This window comes from Rattus norvegicus, chromosome 1 (assembly GCF_021556685.1).
Source record: "Rattus norvegicus strain SHRSP/BbbUtx chromosome 1, alternate assembly SHRSP_T2T, whole genome shotgun sequence".
NCBI lineage: Eukaryota > Metazoa > Chordata > Mammalia > Rodentia > Muridae > Rattus > Rattus norvegicus.
Genome location: NC_141534.1, coordinates 194,340,679 through 194,354,394, shown reverse-complemented (window position 1 = coordinate 194,354,394; position 13,716 = coordinate 194,340,679). Strand labels below are relative to the sequence as shown.

The window sequence follows — 13,716 nt, the reverse complement described above, 5'->3', positions numbered from 1 at the left end:
TGTCGGTTTGTTGTTCATGTCTTGTAGGGTATGAGGGAGGGCCTGAGGAAAGAGCTTCACTTTGGGTTCCTCTTCCTGGTCAGTAAAAGGATGGAGTAAGGTTTTATTGGTCAGTTTTTGTTTTTTTTTTTTGTTTTTTGTTTTTTGTTTTTTTTTTTTGTTTGTTTTTTTTTTGTTTTTTTTTTTTGACCAGAGCTTTGAGAAGGGTAGGGTATTTTGAGATGTTCTTCTGACCACTTCTAATTGAAGGTAACTTTGAACACCTAATACTCTGTCTCTACTTCCTGAGTGCTGGAATTAGGGGCATAGGATACCATGCCCAATTTAAGCCATGCTAGGATCCAACCAAGGGCTTCATGAATACTAGGCAAGGACTCTGCCGCTGAGTTATAGTTCCCAGCCCTTGAATTCCTAACCCTAAGGTTTCTTACCTTGCCAAGGGTGAAGCTTTCTTTGTGGAAATAGCATTTAATATTGCTTTAACATTATACAACTCTTTCCCCATCGTAACAGGAAATAAAATTAACTTTCATGCTTTCTTGGGAATATGGAGCCTTTTGGGAAATCTAGAATCTTCTGCATGGACATATGTGTGCTCACAGCTCAAGTGCAGAACTCTGAGGTTCTGGGTTGAGAATGGAGCTTCAGAGCTGCCGATGTTCCTTGACTCTAGAATAGGACACTACACCAAACTGTTTGTATTCCTGCCACCTTATGTTGAATGTAATTGTACCTTTAAAATTTTTCTGTCTAAATGTATGTATGTATACAGTGTACCTGATGCCTTTGGAGGACAAAAGGGGAGGGTATTAAATGCTCGCCTAAGATAAGAAACCCTAAGGGCTGGGGACTTGGCATAGTCCTTGCCTCATTGGGAACTACCCTGTGGGTTCTTCAGAACAGCAAGTACCTAAATGGACTTCAGCTCTACCACACCCTCTAGTGCTGGAGATAGAGGCATAAACATGGACTCTAGTGCTGGAGATACAGGTATAAACACGGACTCATTTGGTCTTCTTCCCAAACATCTATTATACACTTCAGTTTTGAGTGATTTTCTGCATAGAATTGACTAAACTACTAGGAGTATCATAGCTAGTCTCCACTCTCGGAATATTTCCATGTATTGCCAATAAAGCTAAGCACAGGCTGGAGACAGCTCAGTGGCTGAGCACTATATAAGGCTCTGGTTCCCTCCCAGCACTGCAAGGAAAAATTAAGTCCCTAGTTAGCCTTGCTGTCTAGAATTCTGTAGGCCACATTGGCCTTGAACTCTCGAGATCCGCCTTCCTCTGCTTCCCAAGTACTGGAATGAACATGTTCTAATTACTCCTTAGCTTCTATGAGACAATCTTTTCAAAAATTTATTTTATGTACATTATTATTTTAACTATGAATATGTGAGGGTGTTGTATCCCCTGACCAGTAGTTAAAATTGTGAGCTGCCATGTGGATGCTGGGAATTGAACCTGGGTGGTCGGCTAGAAGAGCAACCAGTGTTAACCACTGAGCCATCTCTCCCACCCCTTAAAAGACGATCTTAAAGCACATAAAACTGTTCAAAATTGAGAGGGACAATAGAATATTGAGGAATATGGTGAGCAGAAGAGATTAATAATCTACTCTGCCTACAGCAAAAGGCAAAGAGAAGGAAGAGGAGTACATGTACTGTGAATTTGGAGAGTGTCAGGGTCTTATATTTTGAGTTTCAGCAACAGTAAATGAAACGTGAAAGCCAGGCTTGAAAAACCACTTTTCCTGGATTCATGTTTGAACCTTGGTTGACGTGAGCAAGCTAGTCTTTGAACCCATCCATTGCCACCTTCAAGGAATATGTTCAGGCAATAGGAAGTAATGCTGGGTGTGGTTGCTTAACATCTGGGCTGAGATTCGCTGTGAAATCTGGGCTATTCTGAGCTACAGTGAAACCCTGCCAAGAAAAAAATGTCAACTATTTTGGAATTAAGGGAGTCAAACAAGCTTGGTGTCCAGAGAGTGGGCACTTTCCCCCAATTAAATTTAAACCTCTGTGTTTTCTCTCATCACCATATGGGTCCTGGGGATCCAAATCAGGTCAGTCGGGCTTGGTGGCAAGTTCTTTTATCAGACATATAATCTTGTTGTTTTTTTGGTTTTTTTTTTTTTTCTGTTTGCTCATTTGCTCTGTAGCTTTGACAGCCTAGAATCCACGATCCAGCCTTAGCCTCCTAAATTCTGGGATTACATATAGGTGTGCTACCATGTCTGGCTCAGGTTCGGAGTTCCTCCATGGCAAGGTTTCTCTGGGACTGTGGCAAGAAATGTGGACTAGAATAGGCCCATTCATTGAACAACTATTTACGCCTATCTGCAATGCTTGGCCTTACTCTAAACACCGGAGAAGCAATGATGAACAAGGCAGTTTTATCCGTTAGATCTGTAATAGAAGCAAGATAGAAAGCAGCCAAGGGAAAACTGTAACGTGAGGCGAGAAGCCTACCGGAGCTCACATGACCTGGTGTATATAACTGAAGTACAGCTATACTAGCCTCCAGCTCACTTTGCCCGCCCACTTCCGGCTCCCTCGTTTCTCCTTCCCGATGCCTCGAAAGAGGCGTGACTTGTATATGTCACTTCCGGCGCGCGCGAGAACAGGTTTCCCTTTGCTTCCGCAGCGAGGCCGGAAGTAGAAGCGGCGGTGGCGGAGGCCCAAAGCGGAGGGAAGTGGGGAGTCTGAGAGACTCAGCTGGAGTCTCAGCGGCGGTAATTGTCCGAGGCCCCTCTAGGCCACCGTCCTTAGCGCGGGCCCGCGGGGTTCGACGGGAGTTGGCGGGGTGCGGCCAGGGCAGCGGGACGCGGAGGGTCCTGGACCGCCGTGAGGGGAGGGGGGGGCGGTCCCAGAATCGAGTCCCCCCTCCCGCACGGACCCTCTGATTGGCGGGCTCGCCTTCGCTTTTCCCAGGAGACCCCTGTGCGGTCCGGAGGGGGCGCCAGCCCCGACTCTGACCCGCGCCGGGGGGTGGGCCATGGCGGAAATCAGCGACCTGGACCGGCAGATCGAGCAGCTGCGGCGCTGCGAACTTATCAAAGAGAGCGAAGTCAAGGCCCTGTGCGCTAAGGCCAGGTAAGCCCGCAGGAGGGAGGCCAACCCGTGGCTCAGGGGTTTCGTCTGGGCGAACTCAGCTGAGAACTTAGGGTTTGTCATATCCCGGAAGCGTTCCCGGAGAGATGTCCCAAGAGCCACTTCCCACCAGGAACCATGGGGTCGGCTATATGTGTGTTTCTAGTGGAGTAAGAGCGAGTGGCAGGAAGTTCTAGGAAACTCAGGGAAAACGGCTTGCTCTGCTGGGGCGAAAGAGAAAGTTTCTTGGAGGGGCTGAGTTTTGGGACATGTCTTGAAGAATGAGGAGCTCGTTCAAGGCAAGAAAACAAAACGTGATTTGCGAAAGTCTCTCAATCTCATCAATCCTTAAAAGAGAAAGTAGTTTCGTGTCCAGTTTAACAAACAAGGACTACAATTGTTCAAAAGTACCAGCAAGGAAGGAGTGGAATCTGAAGCCAGTTCTCTGACTACAGATCCTTTTAGTTATTCTGGAAGATGAAGTCGAGCCAATTTTGTGTTCAGTTAAGATCCCAAGGAAAACAATTAATAAGCTAGAATAGCACATAATGAGTCTTAGACTAGCTTGGTTTACTGAGTTGAGGCCTTTTAAAAAAAGTAAGATTAAAAAAAAATACAGATCACAGCCTCAACACAGTAGTAATCCTAAGCACTTGGGAGGCAAAGAGAGAATGAGGGGTTTAGGGTTATCCTCAGCTAGGTCAGGGCCACCACATGAGACTCTGGCTCAGAAAGTGAAGCCAAGAAACAGTGATGAGGATATGGAGAGAGGCAGTGTTTTCTGGGAAGTAGAGGAAGTTGTAAATCAGCATCCCAGTTTGGGGGTGCAATGACTGTGGCTTTGAATCTGAGCGCTGGCACTCTAGGTGGTGACTTGGAAATGTCTAGGACTCAACAAAGTGGAACAAGTTGTGTTCAGTAAAATGGTTGTGACCATTCAGTGAATCTGAGCTGGAAGTGAACTCAGCACGGTGTTTGGGTACTCTAAGTTATGAGATGGTGTTTTTATGCTGGAAAGGACAATAACGGTGTATTCAAAGATTGAAGCTTGGGAGGGGGGCGTTTTTTGTTTTTGTTTTTTTCTGAGACAGGGTTTCTCTTTGTAACCTTGCCTTGTCCTAGAACTCACTTTGTAGACCAGGCTGGCCTTGAACTCAAGAGACCCACTTGCCTCTGCCTCCCAAGTGTTGGGATTAAAGACATGTGCTACCACCACCGGGTGACCCAGGTGCTTCTTAGGGTAGACCTTGAAAGATATATTCTTTTTTTTTTCTTTAAAGATGTATTTATTTATTATATTTATATGAATAACACTGTAGCTGTCTTCAGACACACCAGAAGAGGGCATTGAATCCCATTAGAGATGGTTGTGAGCCACCATGTGGTTGCTGGGATTTGAACTCAGGACCTCTGGAAGAGCAGTCAGTGCCCTTAACCACTGAGCCATCTCTCCAGCCCGAAAGATATATTCTTGACCAGCTGACAGAACACAGTGAGGAGTAGTCGAGCAGGGTAGGAGTAAATGTGTAGGCAATAGTTGAGGCTTGTTCCGGCTCCTCTGGAAACTGTTTCAGTGTGGCTTCCACCCTCTTAGTAGACAGTAGCCTGGTCCTCACTCTTGCCCACTAGTCCTGTGAGGCTGGGAGAGTTATGTGTGTGTGCCTGTCTGTCTGTCTGTCTGCCCATGTAGCCCCAGCTGGCTTTGAACTCAGAGATCCATCTGTCTCTGTTTCTCAAATGATTCTTTCTTTTTACAGAGTAGGAAGCCATGACTTCTAGATACCAGTGTCTTGATGCAGGCTACCCATTGAGGCTGTGACAGCTGGTGTCCTAGTTTACTTTCTCTTGCTGAGCTGCATCTCTAGCCCTGTTTGGTTTGAGGTCTTTGTTTTGGAGACGGGATCTTACTGTCTCTTAGGCTGATCTGGAGCATGGAATCTTTTGTCTCTGCCACCATGCCATTGTGCCTGACTGGTTGAGGTTGTGTTTATTTTCTTAGACAGGATGCTCACATCTTAGGCTGGCCTTGAACTTGCTATGTAGCCAAGCATAACCTTGATCTTTCTGACTTACATACCAAGTACTGGCATTCCTGGTGTGTGTGTTCCTGGTATTGATTTGAGGCTGTATTGCTCCTCTGGAAATTGGATTCTCGGGTTCAGCAAGTTTCCAGCTTGATCTTGACGCTATTCTTGAAGGAGGTCTTTGGGGGAAATCATCATAGGGGTAGGGTTAGAAAAGACAGTGCTGGTGTTGGGGATTTAGCTCAGCGGTAAAGCCCTTGCCTAGGGAGCGCAAGGCCCTGGGTTCGGTCCCCAGCTCCGAAAAAAAAAAAAAAGAAAAGAAAAGACAGTGCTGAGTTCAGTCAGAGAAGACATTGTTTGAAGAACCCACAAAGTAGCAAAAAGAAAAGCTGTACCAGAGCCCATTCCTTATGTTGTAGATGCTGGTTACAGTGCTGCATCCTTTAATCCCAGTACACATGAGACAGACAGACAGGCAAATTTCCTGAGCTTGAGACTAGCCTGGGTTACACATCCAGGCTAGACAAGGATACATAATGAGGCTCTGTCTCCAAAACAAATAAAATGTAATGCTGACAAGGAAGGACCAGCACAACCCTTTGAAGGTACATCTGGGACCATCATGCCTTAGGCCTCGTCCTTACTGTGGATAGTGTGGGAGAAGGGAGTGAGGTCAGAGCTCAGTGTTCTGAGGGACAGAGACCTCCCTTTCAAGAATATGTGCTGTATTCTTGAGAAGGAGCCACAGGGAGAGTCTCTACTGAAAATGTCCGAGCCTGCTTGGAAGGACTTACTTGGGAAGGGGGTTGAGAACTTGGACTCTGTTCAGTTGGCAGCAAGGAGCCATGAACAGATGTTGAGGCGTTGAGGCATTGAGGGGTAGAGGTTAGTGCTTTTTGACCAAAATCATGGGGACACTGCATACTTCCTTCTGTCCCATGGAGGTTCAAGGACTACCTCATGTCCTCCCTCCCTCCAAAAAAGGTCAGGAATTGGGCTGGGCTGGCCTGGCTGTGGTGACCCTGGTCTTCTCCTGTCTCCAGAGAGATCTTGGTAGAAGAGAGCAACGTGCAGAGGGTGGACTCGCCAGTCACAGTGAGTATTCTGTGTCCTAAGTTGATGAGAGGCTAGTAACACCCCCCCCCCCCCAGGCCTCTGCTACTCCTCAGTCTTCAGGTGAGCCTCAAAGGAGGAATTAGATGGTGGCCAGAACTTGCAGCTTAGTGGTGGGATGCTTTCCCATTGTGTATGAGACCATGGGTTAGCCTCATGACTACAAGAAAAGATGCTGTAGGATGCTCATGTCCACGGCAGAAGAATTTAGTCTGTGGCTCAATGAGCATGTGCTATAACTCTGCTGGGCACGTGGGCAAACAGAGATGAAGCCAGGCTTCTGAAGCTGTGAGTCTCCCAGGGAACATGTCTTCTGCGCTGGAGTAGGGGAGGGTGATGGATGGATGACACCAGAACGGGTTCATCTGGGGCTGGAGGGTCCTTACTTGGTCCTGAGATGGAGTGAGAGAACCTTGGCTGGCATGGACAGTAACAGGTGTTTTGAAGGATGCTTTCTGGGAACAAAGGGTTTGTGCCTTTGTCTGTTCTGACAACACGTTTGTCTTTTCTAGGTATGCGGTGACATCCACGGACAATTCTATGACCTCAAGGAGCTGTTCAGAGTGAGTTAGGGAACACTGGGGCTGTAAACTAGGGGTGACTAGAAGATATGATCATTGAGAGGCCTTAGGCTGCTTGGGCTTTGGGTGACTGAAGGGGCTCAGCTCTTTGGCCTTGTAGTGGGAGGAGATAGTTTGGGGCCAAGCAGAGCCATATCCCTCCTCCCAGGTAGGTGGCGATGTCCCTGAGACCAACTACCTCTTCATGGGAGACTTTGTGGACCGTGGTTTCTACAGTGTTGAAACCTTCCTCCTCCTGCTGGCTCTTAAGGTGAGGACCCTTGGCCCCTGGAACCTGAGCCTTGGCCACTACTTGCTGCCCTCATCACCTTTCCTGTCACCTCCTTGGAACTTTGCTGTGGCTGTGGACTGTGTGCTTAGCGGGGCTGGTCAGACTGCTGTCATGAGTGGGGCCGTCTCCTGAGCCCTTGAGGACGAGGCTGGTGATGTGAGTTCTGGGAAGTAGACAGGCTGTGTGTTCAGGAAGCAGCAGAAACCGAGTAAACTGGGAGAATTCATTGGTGAGGGGCCACAGCGGGGTGGGGATGGGGTGCTAAGGATGGAGTCTGAGTCCGGCAGATGAGAGGAATCATTAGTCTTTTAATGCATCTCTAGAAAAAGTCCCCAAGAGCCTGTGAGGCAGGGATGTCTCGATTTATGTAAGAGACTGCAGGAGTCTGGGCCACACAGATCCTGGTGAGGGCTGAATGAGGCTGGTAGATGAGTGGACACTTGGGAGGGATTAAGTGGGAAACAGACTAGACCCAACCTTGGCTTGATGCTCCCCCTAGGTTCGATATCCTGACCGAATCACTTTGATCCGGGGCAATCATGAGAGTCGCCAGATTACCCAGGTCTATGGGTTCTATGATGAGTGCTTACGGAAATATGGTTCAGTGACTGTATGGCGCTACTGTACTGAGATCTTTGACTACCTCAGCCTGTCTGCCATCATTGATGGCAAGGTAGGTTGGCTGTGGATCTCCTCAGGGGTGGGGCAGTGGTGGGTCAGTGGTGGGTCTCTGGGCTTCCACCTCCCTTTATCTGACAATACTTTCCCTTGTAGATCTTCTGTGTGCATGGAGGTCTTTCCCCTTCTATCCAGACCTTGGACCAGATCCGGACAATTGACCGAAAGCAAGAGGTACCCCATGATGGACCCATGTGTGACCTCCTGTGGTCTGACCCTGAAGGTGAGGGCAGTACCCGAGTGGCTTTACCTTTAGCTAGTGGAGACTGGATCTAAGCAAGTGTGTAAAGGAAGAGGCAGGCCAGGGTAGTTTGGGGAGAGGAAGGCAAGGTTGGTCCCTGGCTTTTGCCTTCCATCTGCCTGACTGGGTGCTCCATAAGGGGCAGAAACCATGGATCGTGGTGTGCTGAGGCCGCTGAAGGTTGGCTCCTGAGTTTTCATGGAAAGCTCAGAGGGTCTGTTCAAGATGAAATCATTGACTCCCAGGGTGGGAAAGGTCATAGACCTTGGCAGTAGTTTTGTTGAAGGTGAGCTTGGTCCCCTAGAATGATGGCCCCTGAGGGCTCCTGTGTGTGGTGTATTGTTCCCCTCTAGTTGGAGCAGAACAGAGATTTAAAGCCAGGCTTTCTGAGTACCAGTCCCAAGCATGCCCTCTAATCCCATCAGTGTTATTCCACACTGCCCCATGTGGCACAAATGACCTTACTGCCAGGAAAGACCTTCATCATAGTGGTACTGTGGGCATTTTCCCCTTAGAGCTCTCTGTTCCAGCATTTGCTATCCTGTCTCCCAGGATCCCCTGGAACAAGCCTCTGCTTGATGAGGAAAGCTGCCCAGGCTTTTACTCCTTTGGTATAGTAGACAACCAGACTGGCTCCTACTACATACTGTCCTTGTCTTGTCTCAGACACAACAGGCTGGGGAGTGAGCCCCCGTGGGGCAGGCTACCTGTTTGGCAGTGATGTGGTCGCCCAGTTCAATGCAGCCAACGACATTGATATGATCTGCCGTGCCCACCAATTGGTGATGGAAGGTTACAAGTGGCACTTCAATGAGACGGTGCTTACTGTGTGGTCAGCGCCTAATTACTGCTACCGGTAAGCTGGCAGGGCCAGGATCCAGGGTGAGGGTAGGTATCTGGACCAACCAGTTGCTAACTGTGCTTTTTCTTAAATCCAGCTGTGGGAATGTGGCAGCCATCTTAGAACTGGATGAGCACCTCCAGAAAGATTTCATCATCTTCGAGGCTGCACCCCAAGAGACACGTGGCATCCCCTCCAAAAAGCCAGTGGCTGACTATTTCCTGTGACTCCTTGGCCCCAGCCCCTCTGGCCCTTGGACCACTGTGACTGCCCTCTGCCCAGTCGGAGGCTGGGTATGAGGGGCTGCCTGGCTTTGCTTGCCCCCAGGGTGCGGACTTGCTCTGGAGAGGTTGGAGCCTTAGCTCCTGGCTTCCTCTCCTTCCTCCCACTTGATCCATGAAGTTTCCAGTCATTTTGTTTTTCTTTTTTCCTTTTTCTTTTTTCTTTCTTTCTTTCTTTTTTTTTTTTTTTTTGTTTTTTGTTTTTAGATAAAACATTTTGAGAAAAAAAGAAAAAAATTCTAATAAAAGAAGAAAAATAGTCTTAGGGTTTCTGTCAGGTTTGATTGGGGTGGACATAGAGACTTATCTGTTTGTCCACTGATCCCGGAGCCTTCTGGCTCCATTCACTAATCTTTCCCAAAGGCTTCCTTAGTTAGTGCTGGGTAAAATCTGGGTTCCTGGACGGCCTTGATTCTTAAAGCAGCAACCATTGTGAGGAAACTTACCCATCTTGAAGGGGGACATGCCCAGAGCAGGCTCTATCCTATCCACAAGGCCAAGAAGCATCTGGACCTTAAAGCTGTGGCTCCTCCAGCCCCACCCAGGGCCAACACCATTAGCTCAAGTTTCCTAATGTCTTTGGAGTTTTATTAACAAAAATACTCTGATCCTGAGAACAAATTGGCGTGGCTTACACTAGTGATGAGGAGGCCCCCAGGAGGTAGGGTACTGGGCTGGGGCCCCATTTGGCCAGGCAGAGTCTCCCTCCATTCGCACTGAGGTGAGAGCTGAGGGGAAGCTGGCCCCAGCTGGACTCAGAGCCGCCTTGCCTGAGCTTTGAAGCCAGAGGGGGTGGAGTGAAATCAAGGTGTGAACTAAAGGGTAGAAGAGAGGCCCAAGCCAGCCATTTGGTGGGGGGGAGGGGGTACCACTTCAATGCGGATGCTACCAGGCAGGGGGAAGGGAGCTGGAGGATCAAGGGAAGCTGGCATAGGCCTTGGCTTGGCTTACTACACCATGGCTCAGTACATTTGCTTGGATCCCATGTCCAGATATCCTCCAGGTCCTGGGTATGGTAGAGGGAAGGGGGCCCCTTGAATAAAGTGAGGGGCAAAGGGTGTTACAGATGGGGTCGTTTGATAAGCAGAGCTCCCCGGTCCAGGCTGTAGCTCCAGGAATGCAGCTGAGTAGGGGGCTGGGCGCCCAGGGTCTGGAGCCTCAGGGAAGCTGGGGGTCCTAAAGTCAGGAGAGAGGTATAAGAATAAAAGAGGGCCACCCCTGTCCCGGAGCACTCAGCCCTCTGCCCTTGTCCACCTTACCTGGCTGGTAGATGACTGGGGGCCCCATGAAAAGCTGCAGGGTGCAGGAGGTAGGCCTCAGCACTGGGGCCCCCACATGGAGGAGCTGAGGCAGAAGCAGCTTCCTGGGGGGTAGGAGCCGGCTCTGGATCTGAATCTCGAATATCCCCACCCAGGGTGGAGTCACAGGGACCCCCTGGTGTATCTGAAGAGACAGAAAGCACAGGTTGGCTAGGGGAGGCTCCTTTTCTCAGGTTTGGCCCCATGCCACCAGGACAGCACTCACCCCCACTCCCACAGGCCTCTGTGGCCACTGGCTCTGGGCCCCGGAGTTTCCTCTTCACACGGGCATCCCGCTCCCTGGGGAATGATGATGATGATGACGTAATGATGATGGCACTGATAGTACTTACCAGGTGCCAGCCATTTCACCCTTAGGCACCCTGTGGACAGGTGCTATATACATTATACCCATTTTACAGATAAGGAACTGAAGACCAGAGAAACTACTTATGAGCAGCAGAGCTGAGGTTTCTCTTCAGTGCTTTCTTTCCTCCTTGGGTATTTAGAATCTGAGAAAACACCTTCCCAGCAGCAAGGTCCAATATCTGCCCAATTTCACAGCTGCCCCACAGCATTTCTGCTCCTGACAATCTATACTTCTTTCAAGAAGGCTTCCCTGACCTTCGAGGCATCACACACCTTCTTCATGGCATGTCGTAGTTCTCTCTATATTTGAGCTAGTGAACCAGTCACTGTCTTTTTGGATAGACTAGAGGCTCTCCCAGGGCTAGGTCAGCTCTCAGGGGTTGTGCCCAGAACAGATGCCCAAGTTCTTCCTTGGTAAGCAGTGTCTGGCTTCCCTTCCCTTGGACTTGCCTCTTCATTCTTCAGTCTCACTGTAGGACACTTCTACCTCAGGGCCTTTGCACTTGTGTTTTGCCAGACACCCAGCTTCCCCTCCCCTTCCTAAAGGTATTTGTCAATTGTCCTTGGGAGCCTTTTCTCCACTGTTCCCCTCCAGGTCTTCCCACCTTTTCCATGCCTTATTGTTCATCAGAACTTTATAGGTCTCCTGTTTTTGTCTGCTCTGCCGCTAATCTATCAATTGTGTGAGAGCTGAGCAAGCTTAAATATTTGTTGAATCCAGTGGATGCGTGTTTTCACTTACCATCATGTTCCTGGTAACCCTGGCACAGTGCCTGGCACACAGTAATTAGTAAACATTCACTGAATGAATGATGCCCACCTCTTACAGTTTCTGCCATTTTCTCGGAAACCTTTGGCAAAGGGATTGGCTGCGATCTTCAGCTGTGTGATCTGAGAACACACATCCAGGTCAAAGGCCCTGTAGCCTGAACTACAGGCACTGCCCCTCCCTCAAGCAAGGTCACTCACCCTAGGGTTCTGGTAGGCTGTCACTGAGATGAATGTGGTCTCAGGAAATCGGAAGGAGGCCACACCCCCCCAGTGTTGGCTGCAGAGTTGGGTGGCTCTCACCAGGTGAATGCGAGGCTGGTACTTGTGCATGGAATGCAAGATCAGCTGGAAGGGAAGAAGTGAGGTGACTTCCAGCCTTCATCTTCCCCCCAGTACCACCCGAAAACCCTATCAAGGAGTCCCAGCCTGGGCCTCACGTGGCCATGGGGGTCCAGCGTGCTGTTGGTGAGCTTAACACGGTGGAAGGATACGGGCTGCCGCATCCAGTGGGCACCAGTGGCAGGAGAATCAGGGTGAATGTAGACACGGTCGGGTAGGCGGGGCTCAGCCTTGCCACTGGGCTCCCAGTGCTGGCCCTGCCAGCGGTATCGGGCCCCATCCACTGGAACCACATCCAGAAGGAACAAGTACCGGGCCTCCGGGTCCAGGCCTGTGACTGATACTCGGCAAGCAGGGAACATACGCCTGCAGAAGGAAAGGGGAGGGAGGAGCGGCCTGGAGCTACCGGCTACCAGGGGTGAGCCAGCACCAGCAAAGGAACTACCAAGAGGCACCTCAACTTTGGCACAGTAAATCTAGAGAGGTGTAATTAGGTTCTCAAGCACAGAGTCTTAAGAGCTGGAAGGCGTATTCCACTTTAAGATGGGAACTGGCCGGTTAGGGGATCTGACAGACCACAGTGGGTTAATCTCCTCCCCAGTAGCTCCTTTACTCTCCATTCTAGTTACAACATGGTAAAATCCTGTCTCAGAGCATTTCCTGTCCAGGCTCCTGACCCCTGTCCCCTGTAACTCTATTTGCAGAGACAATGGTGACTATTTTCTTCCTGAAGCCTTAGGAGCCCCTTGCTCCCCACCTTGGTTCAGCACTGACCCCTGTGGCTTCAAAGACTAACTTTCTTCAGACTAATAGGTGCTGGGCCCTGGGGACAGGATTATCCTAGAGTGTCAGAGCTCACACCTTCCTTGAGGGTGAGCTGGGACTTAGCCACATACTGACCCTGATTCTGGACAGATTCTTCCGACCCTGGTCACTGACTGGTCCTTGACCCTTCTCATAGGCTGTCTGTCTCTGAGTTAGGCCACATGCCAACCTACAACCCAGCCAGACTGACCTCTCTGACCCTCAATAGAACTGCTCCTAACCCAGTCACAAACTCCCCAGACTGATCCTTGAACTTTGAAACAGTGTAACTCCTGTTCATTCATCCCAGGTCACAGTGTCCGGCCATAGTTAGATTCTGCAGTCTGGGTTGTACTAGCCCTAGAGAGGCCCCTACACCTAGCTCTGTGCCCAGGAATTCTATCTTTTCTAGAAGCTGACTTGGCCATCCCTCACCTGCCAGCCTTGGTGATGATCATCTCTGTTCCCACAGCGCTGAATTCCTTCCACAGTTCCTGGTTCTCCAAGCTCAGGCTGACCCCAGGAAGCGAGTGAAGGGCCTCTGGGGGTGGCGGTGCTGTCTCAGGGCCCAGAGCAGATGGGAGAAGGGGCAAAGGAGGGGGTGCAGCCAGAGTGTGGGGAGCTGCCTCAATCCCAGAGAGGAAGCAATCCAGTTTAGAAGTATCCAAATCTGGAGATGTGGGAAGAATGAGGATCCAGGGGAGGGCCACAAATTCCCAGTTTCCTGCCCCTTACCCAGAGCCAATCCAACCGCTCACCAGGGTAGCGGTAGCCCTCTGTCAGGGCAGGTGGGAAGGTTGAGTCTGCCCCAGGCTGGGGGTGTCCCAGACGGTAGCCAGTCCCCAGAGAGGGGTATAACTCTCGTGGATGGTACATGTTGTAGTTTCTTCTGGCCTTGTGTCCCGTTGCTAGAACCCGGGGTCTAAGATGCCCCCTTTTTATAGCTCACAGCACAGCCCTTTCCAAACCAGAGATCACAGCCCCTCCCCTCCTTGGGGCCCTGGA

The 13,716-nt window shown here is 50.0% G+C and overlaps 2 protein-coding genes across 6 annotated transcripts; one reads left to right on the top strand and one right to left on the bottom strand.

Annotated features, from left to right (window-relative positions):
* Positions 1 to 2,667: 2,667 nt before the first annotated feature.
* Ppp4c (protein phosphatase 4, catalytic subunit) lies at positions 2,668 to 9,392 on the top strand. 5 transcript variants are annotated; one of them, NM_001439412.1, is given in 9 exon segments: positions 2,668 to 2,742; positions 2,942 to 3,103; positions 6,168 to 6,219; positions 6,750 to 6,800; positions 6,971 to 7,068; positions 7,589 to 7,762; positions 7,864 to 7,990; positions 8,675 to 8,864; positions 8,947 to 9,392. In NM_001439412.1, coding segments are annotated over 5 exon segments (687 nt in total). In that variant the 5' UTR covers positions 2,668 to 2,742; positions 2,942 to 3,103; positions 6,168 to 6,219; positions 6,750 to 6,800; positions 6,971 to 7,002; the 3' UTR covers positions 9,077 to 9,392.
* Positions 9,393 to 9,701: 309 nt separating this feature from the next.
* On the bottom strand, positions 9,702 to 13,611 carry Tbx6 (T-box transcription factor 6). Its single transcript, NM_001108920.1, has 8 exons — positions 13,470 to 13,611; positions 13,147 to 13,381; positions 12,006 to 12,273; positions 11,767 to 11,913; positions 11,618 to 11,688; positions 10,655 to 10,728; positions 10,390 to 10,573; positions 9,702 to 10,306 (listed from the first exon to the last, which is right to left on the bottom strand). The coding sequence occupies exons 1-8, from the start codon at positions 13,585 to 13,587 to the stop codon at positions 10,093 to 10,095; spliced, it is 1,311 nt and encodes a 436-aa protein (NP_001102390.1). The 5' UTR covers positions 13,588 to 13,611; the 3' UTR covers positions 9,702 to 10,092.
* Between the last annotated feature and the right edge of the window lie 105 nt (positions 13,612 to 13,716).

Coding starts and splice junctions, on each gene's coding strand:
- Tbx6 (NM_001108920.1), bottom strand. CDS start 13,587: ATGTACCATCCACGAGAGTTATACCCCTCTCTGGGGACTGGCTACCGT. Junction 13,382..13,469: donor AGAGGGCTACCGCTACCCTG/GTGAGCGGTTGG, acceptor CCACATCTCCAG/ATTTGGATACTTCTAAACTG. Junction 11,914..12,005: donor CGCTGGACCCCCATGGCCAC/GTGAGGCCCAGG, acceptor CTTCCCTTCCAG/CTGATCTTGCATTCCATGCA.